Source organism: Grus americana, chromosome 19, assembly GCF_028858705.1.
Source record: "Grus americana isolate bGruAme1 chromosome 19, bGruAme1.mat, whole genome shotgun sequence".
In the NCBI taxonomy this organism is placed as follows: domain Eukaryota; kingdom Metazoa; phylum Chordata; class Aves; order Gruiformes; family Gruidae; genus Grus; species Grus americana.
Window position 1 is genome coordinate 9,405,705 of NC_072870.1, and position 14,325 is coordinate 9,420,029.

At 39.8% G+C, this 14,325-nt stretch overlaps 1 protein-coding gene across 3 annotated transcripts in view; it reads left to right on the plus strand.

The window, feature by feature from the left end:
• The window catches only part of VMP1 (vacuole membrane protein 1), a 70,863-nt gene that overhangs the window by 5,704 nt on the left and 50,834 nt on the right, over positions 1-14,325 (plus strand). For all 3 annotated transcript variants that reach the window (XM_054847208.1, XM_054847209.1, XM_054847210.1), the window contains exons 3-6: positions 3,157-3,258; positions 5,543-5,678; positions 8,052-8,142; positions 10,359-10,469. In XM_054847208.1, coding sequence (XP_054703183.1) covers positions 3,183-3,258; positions 5,543-5,678; positions 8,052-8,142; positions 10,359-10,469 — 414 coding nt within the window. In that variant the 5' untranslated portion in view covers positions 3,157-3,182. The remainder of the gene's footprint in view (positions 1-3,156; positions 3,259-5,542; positions 5,679-8,051; positions 8,143-10,358; positions 10,470-14,325) is intronic.

The following is a 14,325-nucleotide window of genomic DNA, read 5'->3' on the forward strand; positions in this document are numbered from 1 at the left end:
CAAAGTTGTTTTTTTCACTCTTTGAAATAGTTTATTTTTATGTTTGCTGGTAACTACTCAATGTATTAGGCAAACTTATTTTTAGATGTGGACTCTGTCTTTTTCAGCGTTCATAAGAAGTGAAGTTCTGTTTAGCAGATGGAATTTAATTTCCTGTTCTGAGCTCTCATGGATTTGGTGTAGACTTGAGGATGTGGACTCAGTTAATGAAAGATAACTCCATTTTGGGTCAGACTCCCACTCCAATTAATCTCCACAGGGAGACATTAGTGCAGGACTAGTGATTCTAACAGGCGTCAAACAGAGCAAAAGATCAGAGTGCTGAGCTTTCTGGATGCGCATCCTCCAGTTCCTTATGCTAAGATGCTTTAGGTATAATTAGACTTTGGTAATCGGGAGAGTTTTTTCTGAAACCAGTAAGGGTTTGGTTTCTGAATTGCAGCCCGTTCGGACTTGCCAGGTATCAAATCTCCTAGTCAACTGTATTCTTAAATACAAGTTTTTAGAGCTTTTCTGCAGAATGGTTGAACTTTAAGACCTTCTTAATGAGTATTCGCCCTACAGAAGTGTGCAAGGGGATTATTTATCTGCTTTGCTGTAAATGTTGACTTGTGTACTTGAGGTAGTGTTACGCAAAGCTAATCCCAGATTAGTGCCTTTCCAAGCAGGCAGGGTAAAACTGGCTCTGTTAGTTGAGCTTGGGAAGGCTGTAATGCATACATACGTAACAAAGCACCTGAGATCCCTAGAGACTGATGATTTTTACGTGCCAGTAAGATGTTTAACGGATTGCAATGGAATTCAGCTCATGGAGAGGGAGTGTTGTGCACAGCCTAGATTTTAGCATCAAACATGGAGAGCAGTTTGTATTACAGTAAATTAACTTTCTCGAAATGTAATTAAGCTGAGCAGAGACCAAACCATTTGCACAAGGAAAAAAGATTAATTTCAAAATGAGGAACATGCGGCTTCCACTTACAAATAAATAAAACTTGTTTTGGTTTAACATTTGTTACTTTTAAGCCAACAAGATGTGACTGAAGTTCCCTAAACCAGAACTTTTTTTAGGGTGGCTGTGTGCAGGACAGCCCTGATGGCTTTTGCTGCCTAAGCAGCTTTCAGCGAAAAACAGGATTTCTAACTACGGATGCCCAATTTAAATATTCCCCTCTGCAATTTGAGCTTTGTGTGTGTAACACATGTGTATGTGATATACATACGTATGTGTGTATGTAAGCTTATATCGTATATGTATATAAATACATATTTATAGAGGTAAAAAATAAAAGCACCATGAGCAAGTGCAGTCAGTAGAAACAAACCACTCCACCATCTACAGGGACTTACTGTCCTGAAGAAATTAGGAGATGGCCAAACATCTGATCCTTGTATCGCCATAGGAACCGACCAGTTATCCTCAGTTAAGTGCTGGTGTAATTCCCCTGACTTTCAGAGTGTCAGGCTGCTGTAAAACCGATCTGAGGAAAGAGGTTCACATTTCTCTGGCGGTTGACGAGCAGTTCAGAGCAAACCTTTGATTGCAAGTGACTGCAGAATGATGCGGTAGAGCTCTTACTGCAGCAGGTCAGTCCTCTGTTGTCCTTGGCTGACTGTGGAGCTCTTCAGTATTTTTCAGAAGCAAACTCTTGCAAGGCTGTTTTACTAATTTTCTTGATGGTTTGGGTATTCTAGGGCCCAAGTTTCAATGAATAAAAACTGTAACATGCAGGAGATTTTAAGCGGACAGATTTCTGTGCATTTCATTTCAGGAAGGAGGTGTTGGAGGAAGGACTCCTTCCCGAGACCTTGGTGCTTTTGACGATTGGGTTTTAAGTAAAACTCCTTTAATCATCGCATTCTAGCTAGCAATTTTATGTGTATTACAAGTAAAGCACAAGGCTGGTACTTGTTTAGAAGAACATCTGTCTAAAACTGACTTGTGAGACCCTGGAAATATTCAACAAATACAGTATCTGAAATCTTTTAACATTTTATTAAAAAAATTGACAAACTTATTGCAGTCTGGATCAAAGGGGCAATCTCACTCCTGTTTACCAAACCTGAATTGCTGCTTGGCTCTTAAGCCTAACATAAATCAAAGGGGAAGTATTTTTTCTGTAAAACTTTAATTTCCTCCACTAGACAGTTTTATATAACCTGTCATTTGGATATTGCACTATTTTTCTTTCCAACAAAAGCAGCATATCAAAAACTGTAAATCATGTTTGCTTACAAGGAGAAATGCAATGCAAATACAATGCTTTAGCTTTGTGGGACTCTTTTTCCAAAATAAAATTCCAGAAACTGTTTTAAGATTCAAGAGAGGATTTTTAAAGCAAGGAGTCTGACTGGCTACTTTCTGCATGTTTGATTGCATAAGAATTGTCAGCTTTTCAGCTTTGGGGTTTTTTTAAGGAAAAATAAAAAAGCTTTTGCAACATTCTGATTTATGCTGACTTCCAATTATTACACTGTTTACTCTCCTGGATAAGCAAAACCACAGCCGTTCTTTTGGACTTTTTAAGGCTGATCTCACTAGAGAGAGCCTAAACCAACAGACAGAATGTACACTTTCCAAAAAAACTTTCCCTTGGAGAGCTGTTTTCCATTGAAGAGTATACCTTTTCTGGTTTAGAGATACTAGACTGTGCAAAACGTGAGATGCAGCTGTGCATCTTAGTTACCATATTGAGGGCTGTGTTTTTAGGCTGTGAGGTTTTTGAGGTCTACTTGCATACTAACTACCTGGAAGCTTAGTGCCAGAGTAGATGCTTTCTAATAGGAGAATTAAATCTTAAGTGCACCTCTCTCGGGATTGAACTGAGGTTTGTATGAAGCTCTGCTGCTTCTGGAGCCCAAACAGTGGGCTGATTAGCAGAAGGGATTGTTTAACAAGCTTTTGTTCAGTTGTTAGAAGTGGGGGAGTTTTGTCATTTAAGTGAAAAATTTAGATTTTATGTAGGTGGAAATGTTTTAATCTTTGTCATTGTGGGAATTAAATCACTTTCTCCGTTTTAATGGTGTAAGGCAGGATAACTGTGATTTGGATTTGGAGAACTGCTGGATGTTTGCCTGTATCCTCTGACTGTGGAGTAAATGGAGTTTTCATAACCAGAAATGGAGACATTACGCTTTCTGGTTTTCTTCTGCTATTAGATCCCTATACGTGACTGATCTATGAAATGGCAGAGAATGGAACAGATTGTGACCAGAGACGCATAGGAATGATCAAAGAACAACACAATGGAAACTTTACAGGTAGGTGGAAAAGGACTTGATGTTTGCAGCTGGTCGGTTTGGTGTGTAAAATGGCCGGCACAATACTCAAAAGGAATTTTTGGTGGTGCACTCTATGCCCGGATAATGCAGAGGGTCTGAATGCCCGAATGAATCTTGGAAACTTCAGTCATCTCTAAATCTGAAGTCTAGTGGACTTACGTATTGTAAAGCCACAGAATAGTTTTATGCTGTGTATTTCCATTCAGTTTTCTCTTAAATTCTTTCTCCCTCCAAAGTTCTTAATTCTGTAGTTGATATGCACGTGAGCCCTGTAAAGCTGACTTGAGTACCAACAGGGGCTGCAACAGGACTGAGCTGAAAAACTAAACTATGTTGGCAAATATGTGGCTGTAGCAGTCAGGCTATACAGCCCCACCCTTTGGCACTGAAAAGTTAGTACTTGGTAATAAAAATATGTTATGCTCTGGGAGAAATCCAGTTATTAGTCTCTCAATTTCTAGCTTTTCTGTTGACATTTAGCTTCACTATAATTTATCAGTTTCAATGATAAATTACTAACAAAACAGTTAACTACTTCATCTCCTGTCTTGCCTCTGTTTTTCCTACTGGTGTGTCTGAAGTAGGCTTGGGCTAATGTGTAGGACTCATGAAAAATAACCTGAGAATGTTCCATGAAGAGCCTTGTGTCACTGAGTTATCTGTGCTGTGTAGTATAGCATAGAAATAATAATCATTTTAGTTTGTTTCCTGTCAGCTTTGAATGTGCCAGTTCCATATTTAATTAAGTTTTGTAACCAAGTGATTTCTCAAGTTGCGTGCAGTCTTACACCATTGTCTTTTATGACCTTTACTAAAAACAAAGTCATAAAAACAAGGTTGAAGCATTTTTATTAGACACATTAAGTGGAAAAAAATAGAGAATAGAAATTCTTCATGCAACGAATGCAGCAAGATTTAAAGTGGAACTGTATGTGTGTACGTATGGAACAAATCACAGCCTTTTTCTTAAAGGCTTAAATCATTCTGTAACTCTGAGGGAATGTGGATGTTATCCAGTATTTGCCATTGCAGGATTTGTTAGTTATCTAAAGCAACTGATGCTTACAGCTAAAGAATACAAAATGCAATGGGCTATGTGACTAATGAGGTATGCAATTTCTATGTAAATATTAGCTTCTGATAAGGCAGCATGTTTCAATTACTGGAATAAGACTGAAATAATACATCTTGAGTTACAGTATGCTGGGGATTCAGATTAGATTAATATTTGAAATGCAACAGCATTTTACAAATTTAAAATTTATATTATTGCAGTGTTTTAAATGTATACAGAATACATATGTTTTGACTTTGTGTAGTAAGTGATGTTTAAACAATTTTGGTGTCTGGATACAAGAGTTATTTTTGTTTATTTTTCCCATTGTCTTGTGATACTGGTTTTTTGTCTTATTTCAGAATTCATTCTCTTTAAAAGCTTAAAAATTATTACTGCTCATTAGCTTGATGACCTTTGAACAAGCCATTCTCATCCAAAAAATAGCTAAGGTTTTTATTAACCTTGACTGCATTGTAAGGGCAAAACAACACATTTATTAGAAGAACCCTTCTTCTGTACTCGTGTGGTAGCGTACAGTGACGGGGGTTACAGTAGCGTTGAGCTTTGCATTATAACCAAATCATGCAGTTAAAAGCAACCAACCGTATAGTGCTGGTCCAGCAAAGGTCCTTCTCGTGGCAGCACTGCCTCTCTGGTGGGCTCATGTTGGAGAAGCTGAAGAGTGTGGCAGGGCTTACCACAGCCTGAGGATCCTGACTGGGAGGGTAGATGCTGTTATCCAGTTACACGGGGACTGAAGTGTATAAAGAGCGCATGTAATTCAATCTAGTTCAATTGGAGAAGTCTGAGAATAGCTTTGGAAGAGAACCAAATTCAGAAGTTCAAAGTGAAATGTGGTCTCTGTTGTGGGTGATAGTCGCATTTGACCCAATATATGAGCTGATTTGTAGCTAGTAGTGCAGTACCTTGCATAAAGGCTAATAGAGACACCAGTATCTTTTTGTTCCCTGGGCCATGTAGCTTCTTGAATGGTTGTCAGCTACATGGAGGAAGAAAGTCTTTGCTGGAGGTCCCCTGATTTCTGATGCTCTTGGAGCAAATGCTTTGTGATGAGTAGAGAAGATGATGGAGAGCTCACGTTAGCTTCCTAACAAAGCAAAGAAAAAAATGCAGTATATTTTTGGGTGGGGTAGAATCTGAACTGCCAGCCTGTGCTTTTACCTTTCTGTTGCTTTTCATTTGCAGATTCCTCTTTGTTGAGTGAACGGAAGCGAAGGGACCGAGAAGAGAGGTTGAATATTGTACTGTGGAGACAACCGCTTGTTACCTTGCAGTATTTTTTCCTGGAAACTCTAATAAACTTGAAGGAATGGACCATAAAGTAAAGATCATTTCTTTAACTTCTACTAAGCATTCTGGGGAAACCCATGCTCTGATTCAGTAGGTCATTCTGACATCTTGCTTTCCCTGATGATTCAGAACTTTTAAAATTCTTCTTTCAGAACACCTACTTATTTTTGTACCTTAAAGATGGCAACTGGAACATATACCACACTTCTAGCTGTGCACCCAGACCTTCTGTCTAAACTACATAAGTGTAAATACAGGAAGGTGTCAGTGGAAGAAAATTGCAAACTGCCTTTCTGAAGAGTTGAATATCCCAATTTGAAGGAGCAGGACAGTATTTAGGGGTCCTTAAGGCAAGAGATACTGTACTTATGACTGCAGTGTTAAGTACGCATCTATTAATGTATGTGTTAGTATCACTGAATGATCTTCAAATAGCTCAGCTGGGGCAGGGTTCAGGGTTACGTGGAACTTGCAGTGATGTTTATCACGCTGCAAAGAGGACTTTGCTTGTAAGCTACATGGTCCCTTTCACAGCAGGAAATGATTTATTAAAGCAGTTTCCCTAAGCATTATTTACACACTGGACAAAATGGGCTTTTATTCCAGTTAGAAAATTTGCAAGTAGTGGTCCTAACATCCCCTACTAATGCTGAAATGTATAGCACTGGCCTTGAGAGGGTTTGGAGTGCCAAAAAGCAAACATGAGTAAGATTCGCAGCTGAAAAAGCCGGGAGTAGCAGCCATGCTAGTGCTTGTGTTGGTAACTGGAGTCTTTTGTGTTTGGGACTGAGTTTACAATCATTTTGCCAGTCAGAAGATAGGATCTAATATCACCTTGGGTGATCCTAGCTGTTGTCCAGCTCCTTCTCAGAGTGAGTCGAGATTGGGGGTGATGGGTGATATCCATTGACCCTTCTGGGCTAGGTTCAAGGTGCTGACACATAGGATCCATTGAGAGAAACTTCTGTTTTCTGTTTTGATCTTCTGAAATTATTTGTGTGAAAAAGACCAGGTTTACACAGTGTAGTCTTAATCGCCTTTTACACACCCTGCCCCCCCCGCAAAAAAATCAGACCCTGAAACCTACTTATTTTACTTTCAGCTATCATTGGGAATTGTTTCTTTGAGAACTGTTTTATCAGGTCTTATGTTAGCCATTTCTGACAATCTTCAAGCATTTCTTTAAACCCAGCAGAAGTAACATCTGAGGTCTTACATTAAGCTGACTATTACCTGGCTTCCTAGACATCAAATTCTGTTACAGATAGCACTTGCATCCTCTGTTGTGCAGCACATCTGTGTTGTCTAGCGCTAGCGTGACAATGTCTTTACAGGAAATAACACTGCCTATTATAAGCTATTAAGTTGAGACCTCAGATTGACTCTTAATGATATCCTGTGTTCTACTTGAGTAAATTGTGATTTAAATGATGACCATCACTTGACAATCCAATTCTCGTACTAATGTAAGCAGCACAAATTATTTTAAAATTAAAGGAAAGTTAGAGTGACTTTTTTCAGCTTGCTTAATATGAAACATTTCTGACTCTTTTCCTGTATTACACATCTCAAACTTCTATCTTTTTCTGTCTAAATAGATAAGTTACATTCATAGTTTGCTCTTTCATGTCTGAGATTTTGAAGTGATGCTACAACTTGCCTTTTTTATATCATTAGATGACAGTACAATAGAGTTTCTAAGAAAATAATAAATGTATTTGCTAATCTGCTGTCTGTGGCCACATACACATCAAGCAGAATGTGTATGTAAAACTAAAGAGGCTCAAAAGTAATTACATTTTTCTCCCCTTACTGTAGTAGCTTCCTAATGCTTCCTAATTAGCTCAAATGTATTTCTTAAACTTTGAGCTGTTATGAGAGATACTAATTTCAATGGATCAGGGGAACCAAAATAGCGTAAAGATTTGTTCCTCTTACTGTCGCTGTGGTTCTGCCCACCAGCACACAGTCTGAAGTTAGCACTTCTGTATTCCACCCACAGCTCGTCCCTCGCGCAGGGCCGGTGCAGTGCCTGCTTTGCACTTCCCTTAACTGTGGATGTTGTTGATGGCCCTGTGTTTGAGACTCTCTTGGCTGCAGAAGCTGATTATTTGTTTTCAGATTGTGTTTGTTTTCAGACAGTTACTTTGTTTTTCTTTATTTAAAAAAAAAAATGCATGACTGAACTTTGATCTCACTTGACAGTGAAGTAGAGATTTTTCATAAAGACTAAAGGCTCCCCAGATACTGTCTTGGGAAGCTTATGCTTTTATAATAGCAGATTTTTCAGCTGCCATTGTCCCCACTGACTACATCCACACAGACCCAGTCTACAGGGATAACTAAGTTACTTTGAAATGCATGTTAAATTATGAAAAACCCTAATTGCCATTTGTCTTTTAAGATTGTGGCATCGGCGAAGTATCTTGGTGTCTTTTTTACTGACGCTTGCAGTGCTTACAGCTACGTATTACATTGAAGGAACACATCAACAGGTATGGGTTTTCTAGTTACTTTCCTTAGTGACTAATACTTCCTGTGCTAAAGTAGATGTGCTGGGAGTTGAATGGGGTCTTCTTGAAATTGTAATGTATCTTTTGAACTCCTACTCGCTAAGGATATTTGTTTCTCATGTCATGACTCCTCTCTGTTGTGCGTGGATGAGTTGTGTTTTAGAGATGGGGAACAATCAGCTGTATCGTTTGATCTATTCTGTTGCATCTGTAGGTGTCCCACTTCTCATCCATTCCTGAATCAGCACACCTCTGATGCTGCAGCACTCCTTCACATCTGCTGTTAACAAGTTTTTAATAGTGGTGTGAGCTCTTGAGATCTAATGTTAAACTGAGTCGTGATAGAACTTTGTGGTTCCCCAGAAATGTTGTTTCTTCTGCTGTGGAAGGGTCTCCTGACCCCTGTCACATGCTAGGATAGGTGAATATCTAGACATAAAATGGTTTCATGGTTCAAATCTGGTTCTGTGATGCTTCTTATATCCCCATTGTTTTAAAATGGTTGTTTTTAAAACTTCCTTGTGCTTTGGAGTAGATGCTTTTTCATCACTTGAAGTGTAAGCCATTGCTTAAGCATAAAGTGATGGTGCTGTCTACACCTTTCCCCTCCCCGTTTCTCCTTGAGTTTCAGATTTTCCCTGAGGGCAGGCAGCCCTTTTAAACCCTGCAGAGCATTTCCTTGTGCAACTGAATCATCTTACCGCTCTGACTCTGAGATCAGCAGGTTCCCAGTTTCAGAGAACTTGCTTACATCCATACTGCTGTGGTGTGTCACTGGCTGCCTGAGGGACATGCAGGTCTGGAACAGGAGTCCTGGCTTCCCAGGACGGGACTTGAAATGCAGTGAAACGAGTTGCTTCAGCTCATCGTGTCCTCGCTCACTCAATCCCATGCTCGAGACCTAAGCACATGCACGCAGAGCAAGTTGGTGGATGGTAAATCGGTGGCCTGTTCCCGATGGACAAATACCTGCTTCGTTAAGAACTGCCCTGGTTTGGTGGCCTTGTCAGCGTGAAGCCCGGAGCGTGACGCACTCGACATTTGCCACTAGATGGCTCTTACAAACTGGTGCTGAGGGCCATGGCCCCTGAGCTGGCTGCCAGGCCTCCGCTGCCCCAAGGCTTGGCACAGCAGTGGAGGTTTCCTTGAGCCTGCTGGGAACAAACCTGTGCCTCTGGGGCTGGTGGGGGGAGCGTGACCTGCAGGGTCCTCTGCAGGACCTCTCCAGCCTGGGGGGGTCTCAGTCAGGTGTGCCAGCAGGTATCTGTCCATCCCCCTTCCTCCAGAGCTCCTTCCCTAAAGTCCGTGTCTTGCAAGCACCTCTACCTATCTCTGTGTACCATCTGCGTATACTTGAATATGAGTCACTTTTTTTTTTTTTTTTTTCAAAAGCATACTCAAAATAGCAAAGTATGCTTGTGGTTTTCATTTGCTGGACTTTTTTTACACCCTGGCAGGTTACCAGTCTTAACCAGGCTTCAAACTTCATCCTGGTGCTGTTGGTCCACGGGTGGTACAAAATGGCACCTCTTTTTGGGGCTGTGGTACAGACACCCTGGTGACCTGGCTCATCCTCTTAGTATTGCTCTCGTGGCAGTGAGAGGAAGATACTGCTTCCCATTTCTCCAGTGCACCCACCTGGACTTTTTATGTCCAGAATCTGCTGTGACTTTCCCTTATCCCCTCATTTATGGGTGCAACACACAACCAACATTTTAATCTTTTCTTAAAAGTAACAAACCTGGTTGCTCACTGGTCCAAGATAAAACATTCAACAGACTAACTGAGAGTGCAGCTAATTCTATTCCTTTATTTCATCTGTTCAGGCAATTTCCTGAGCTGGCTGCTTGCTGCTTGGGCTCCAGTAGACACTGTCTGGGGCTTGCTGCTCACTGCTCACACCTAATATGCCTGTTCTGGATTTCAACCCCCCTACTATTGACCTGAATTTTTCATCAGCCTCCTTGGAAACTTGCTGATTCTAAGGCGTGTGGGCTTTTCTTTTGAAAGTGCGATGTTTTCCGTACATGTCTGTGCTGTAATTGTAATAAATTGCAAATAGAAGTATCTTGGATTGTATTTCAGTTATTGTAATCCAGATAACTATCTGCATTAGTTTGTAGCTATAACTTTCTCTCCTAGGCAATATCACCATTCTTGGTTTTTTTTTTTTCTCTTTTGTGACTTTTCTTTTTCAGTATGTGCGGTATATGGAGAAAAAGTTCTTCTGGTGTGCCTACTGGGTAGGATTAGGCATTCTGTCCTCTGTTGGACTTGGAACAGGTCTCCACACCTTTCTGCTCTATTTGGTAAGGATATTTCCATACCGTGTTCTTTCTGAATCGAGTATTTTAATTGTTGCAGATTTTTAAATATGTGAATAAAGAATATTGCATAAGTCCTAAATGTGAAGTACTTCTGAAGGAAAAGAAATACTTAGTGTAATGCTTCTGGGCTCTAGTGAATGCTGTTCATATTCTTTACGGGAAATAAAAGTCGGGGCGGGGGGGGGAAGCAGACCGTCACAATGCTGTATAACCTTGTTTTGTAGTTTGTATGCTATATGTTTGTTGAACTGTAGGTATTAGCTTGCTGTTAATCCTCACTTTGAAACAATGAGTCAAAATCTGCAAGCTCTATACTCTTTATTGCCTAATTTAAATGAAACATTTTCTAGTGCGTGCAGCTCGATGTTTCCATTTAAAATTTTTCTGCATACTCTTTTATTTTTTAGTAGCTTAAAATGATCATTTTTCTAGCTGAAACCACTGAAATAGGCAGCTATTTTAAAGTTCAGTCTGTATTAATTTTGCTTTGAAAATAATAGCGAGAAAAATGTTTGTCTACAAAGATAAAATAATATCTGTTCTGAAAATTTGTATGATGTTGTTTATCTCAACTTAGCTAGGAAAGTTAGGGAAATGTTTGGGTGTGTTTTGCTTTTGGCCATTGGATTAGTTCCTTGTTTATGAAACCACTGTCCTGGATTTAAGAAAAGGATTCATGGCCACAAAATAATTAAAACCAGTTTATGCAACAAATGTCATCTTGTATTTGGAACAATTACAGATGTTTACTTTCAGAACTGCTTTAATCATTAGCAATAACACAGAAAACACTACAAGAAACAAGAAACTCATGCTTTTCCACACAGCAGGGCAATGTCTGTTAGATCAAATGGCATCTGTATGGTCTGCATTTGCAGTAGTCTCAGACTTACTCTTAGTGTAGCTTCTCTGCTAAAGACCGTGGAGGCAGAAAGTAGAGGCGAAAGGAAACTATTGCTAAACAGAAACAAGTTTACGCATGCATAGCCTTCTAGACAAAAATATTGCTGTCAATCCAAATGATTGGAAATGGAAATTCAGTAAAGCTGATGAACACAGTGTCTAAACATTTTTATGTAACCCTGAGTAGTGCTTAGACATCAGTGAATTGACAATGTACAGATCTTTCCAACTTGCAGAGGCGATGCTGTTAGTAGCTTAGGGACGGTAAAAGACATGGGCCGGGCAGAGGGAGAATCAATCACAGTCATCGGTCCCGAGCCGAGGTGCTCTGCCTCGCTGGAGAGGCAAACCAGCATTGAGTGATGCCTGGGGTGGAGCCCAGCTCACAAACTCGGCTCGCTTTGGGTTCTTTGCCAGCCTACGGTGGGAGTGAGAACGCAGCAGGATGGGATCACCAGCTATTCAGCAGGACAGAGAGAGGAAGGGAAAGGAAAGCAATTCCAGGCTTGCTGCAGAAATCAGTTGGTCATGATTTAAATCAGCAAGGAGGAAGCAGTTTAAATGATAAATTTTAATCTTGTTCTGCTTTTTATATGTTTTCTTAGGCTATCAACCAGTGAGAGTCAACTTAAGATTTCCTCTAACCAAAGATTTCATGTATTTAGACATTCTCTTTGCAGCAGTTTGGAGAGCTTATCATACGTTTCCTATTCTTAATTTCCACACGTGGAAATCTAGTAAATCAGAAGTGTTACGCACCATTTCTAAACAGTATTTGAAAGTGGGTAGTGTTTCTTTGCTATACATTGATCTGACACAGGGTAGCAAGAGTGCTGTCATTTTATACCCTAGGCTACTCCAAGATGGTTTTGTCACATAAAGAAGTCTTCATAAGACAGCACCACTTTTTTTCTAAAAGAAAGTGGAATGAATTGACCTTTCTTTTACTCTGTATTTAAAAATCAGGATGTTTAAATAGTTCTATATTACTTTAATAGAAAACAAATTAAATTTCACATCATATCACTTAAGTTTTCCTGTGGGGTATGCGAACCTAGTGGATATATTTAGGCCATGAGCTGAGCTGACATTAAAGTTATATATATATATATACATATATGAAATAGAACTTCTCTATTGGCTTGTCAATATAATTTATGGTGGGCGTATAGGAGGTGAACAGGTCGTGCATCACCTAGGAAAAGAAACTTAGTTTAATGTTGTTAGTGAAGGTATTTATTTGGAATGTAAGAGGCAAGTTTTCACATAACTTCATTAGGAGGGGAAAACCAGACAAAATAGATTGCACTGAACAATTAGAAGGTGGTTATAGAATAAAATGTAATAAAACTATGCCATCAACATCTAATGTGTAGCAATGCAGGAGAAATACTTGTTTAAGTACGTACGGCAGATAAGCATGTTTCTATGACACTGAGGGAATTCCGTAAAGGCAGCGGGTGTAGGAAGAAATAGACACAAGGATTCATTTTCCTCTTTTCTCCTGTGCAAGATTTAGGCATTAGCCTGGACTGTAAATTTAGGACTATTGCACTTTTTTGGCACTGAACGCTTGTCTGAACCCCGAATGGTTCATGATTCGGTGGCATGTATCTGGCTTTGTAGCCACTAGATGGCAGTGGGAGTGTAAAAACAACTTTATTGCCCTAACAGTCTGTTGCCATTTTAAGTACCTGAACTGTTAATATTCTTGTCAATACAGCGATGTATCAGCAATATCTATATGCGCTATGCTATCGATGTAGTAATACCCTCTTAATAGCTCCTCTGTTTGAGCCTGCACCTTGTGTGAAAGGGAGCATGGAGTACTAGTTTAAGACTGTTGGTGCAACTTTTAGGGGTAAATTATTTCACAATAGTATTCTGGATTTAACCCATCTGGAAAGAATGCTATTAGGACCTCTAGCTTTCTAAAGGAGGAGTTTTAAACTAATTTGCTTTGTTAGTTGTGCAGCAGTTGCCTCTAAAAGTAGGTTAAGCGGGAAACTCACTATATTAGCTTTTACATTAATGTATGTCTACTTTCCATGGTCCATACACTTTAATTACATTTCTTCATGAAAATGTAGAACCTTATTCTTCTATCAATTCAAAGAAATGAAAAGTTACAAAGCAGCAAATCCTCTTCTTTAGTGCCTGGATTTGCTGGCAATAGAGAATAGACTCACTAAGTCTTCTAAACACTTCTCAGTAAGTGTTCTAAAATTGCTTATAATTAATTGCTCATTTTATATCTGTACGTACAGCGAGATTGTTGGGAATGCAATTCCATGCTCAGAGAACAATGCTCCTGGGCCCACGCCTGTGCTGCTGAGCTCTTGTCGATGCCTGCAGTATTGTCTCTGCCGGTAAGGGCCAAGGGGTAGGAATTGATGGCATGTAGGCACCTGTTCGACAGCGCGCCTGAACTTCTCAGCTGTGACACAGGTGCATCTTTTTTTAAATATAACCCTCCATTTACTGCATGCAGCTATTTTCACCTCAAACTGTTCATAAGCTGGGAAAAATCATAGAAATAGTTATGCAATAGATGCAGCATATGTATGGCTCTGGATGTTTGCTTTCCCTGGCCTGGTTAGCTGTTTTTCCAGTGTTGAAAACTGTTGTTTGTCCGGATTCTTCAGAGCATCACGCACCAGCTGCTTTTTGGAGGGGCACGAATTCAGGTGCCAGGAGAGATCCTGGGGAGTACTTGGAAACAGTTTGCCTAAAGCAGATTTTACAATCCAAAGCAGTCTCAGTTTGGGGGGAAGTTGCTGACCCTGGGTAACATCAGTTCACATCTGATTTGGATTTTGTCGGTCACCAGCACATTCTTGCTGCAAACATCTCTGTCTAGGAGGGAGAGGTCATTTTTGTTAGTTTGATAATAAGCTCTTTATTGCTATTTCTGTGATTCGGGAACTTTCTATAT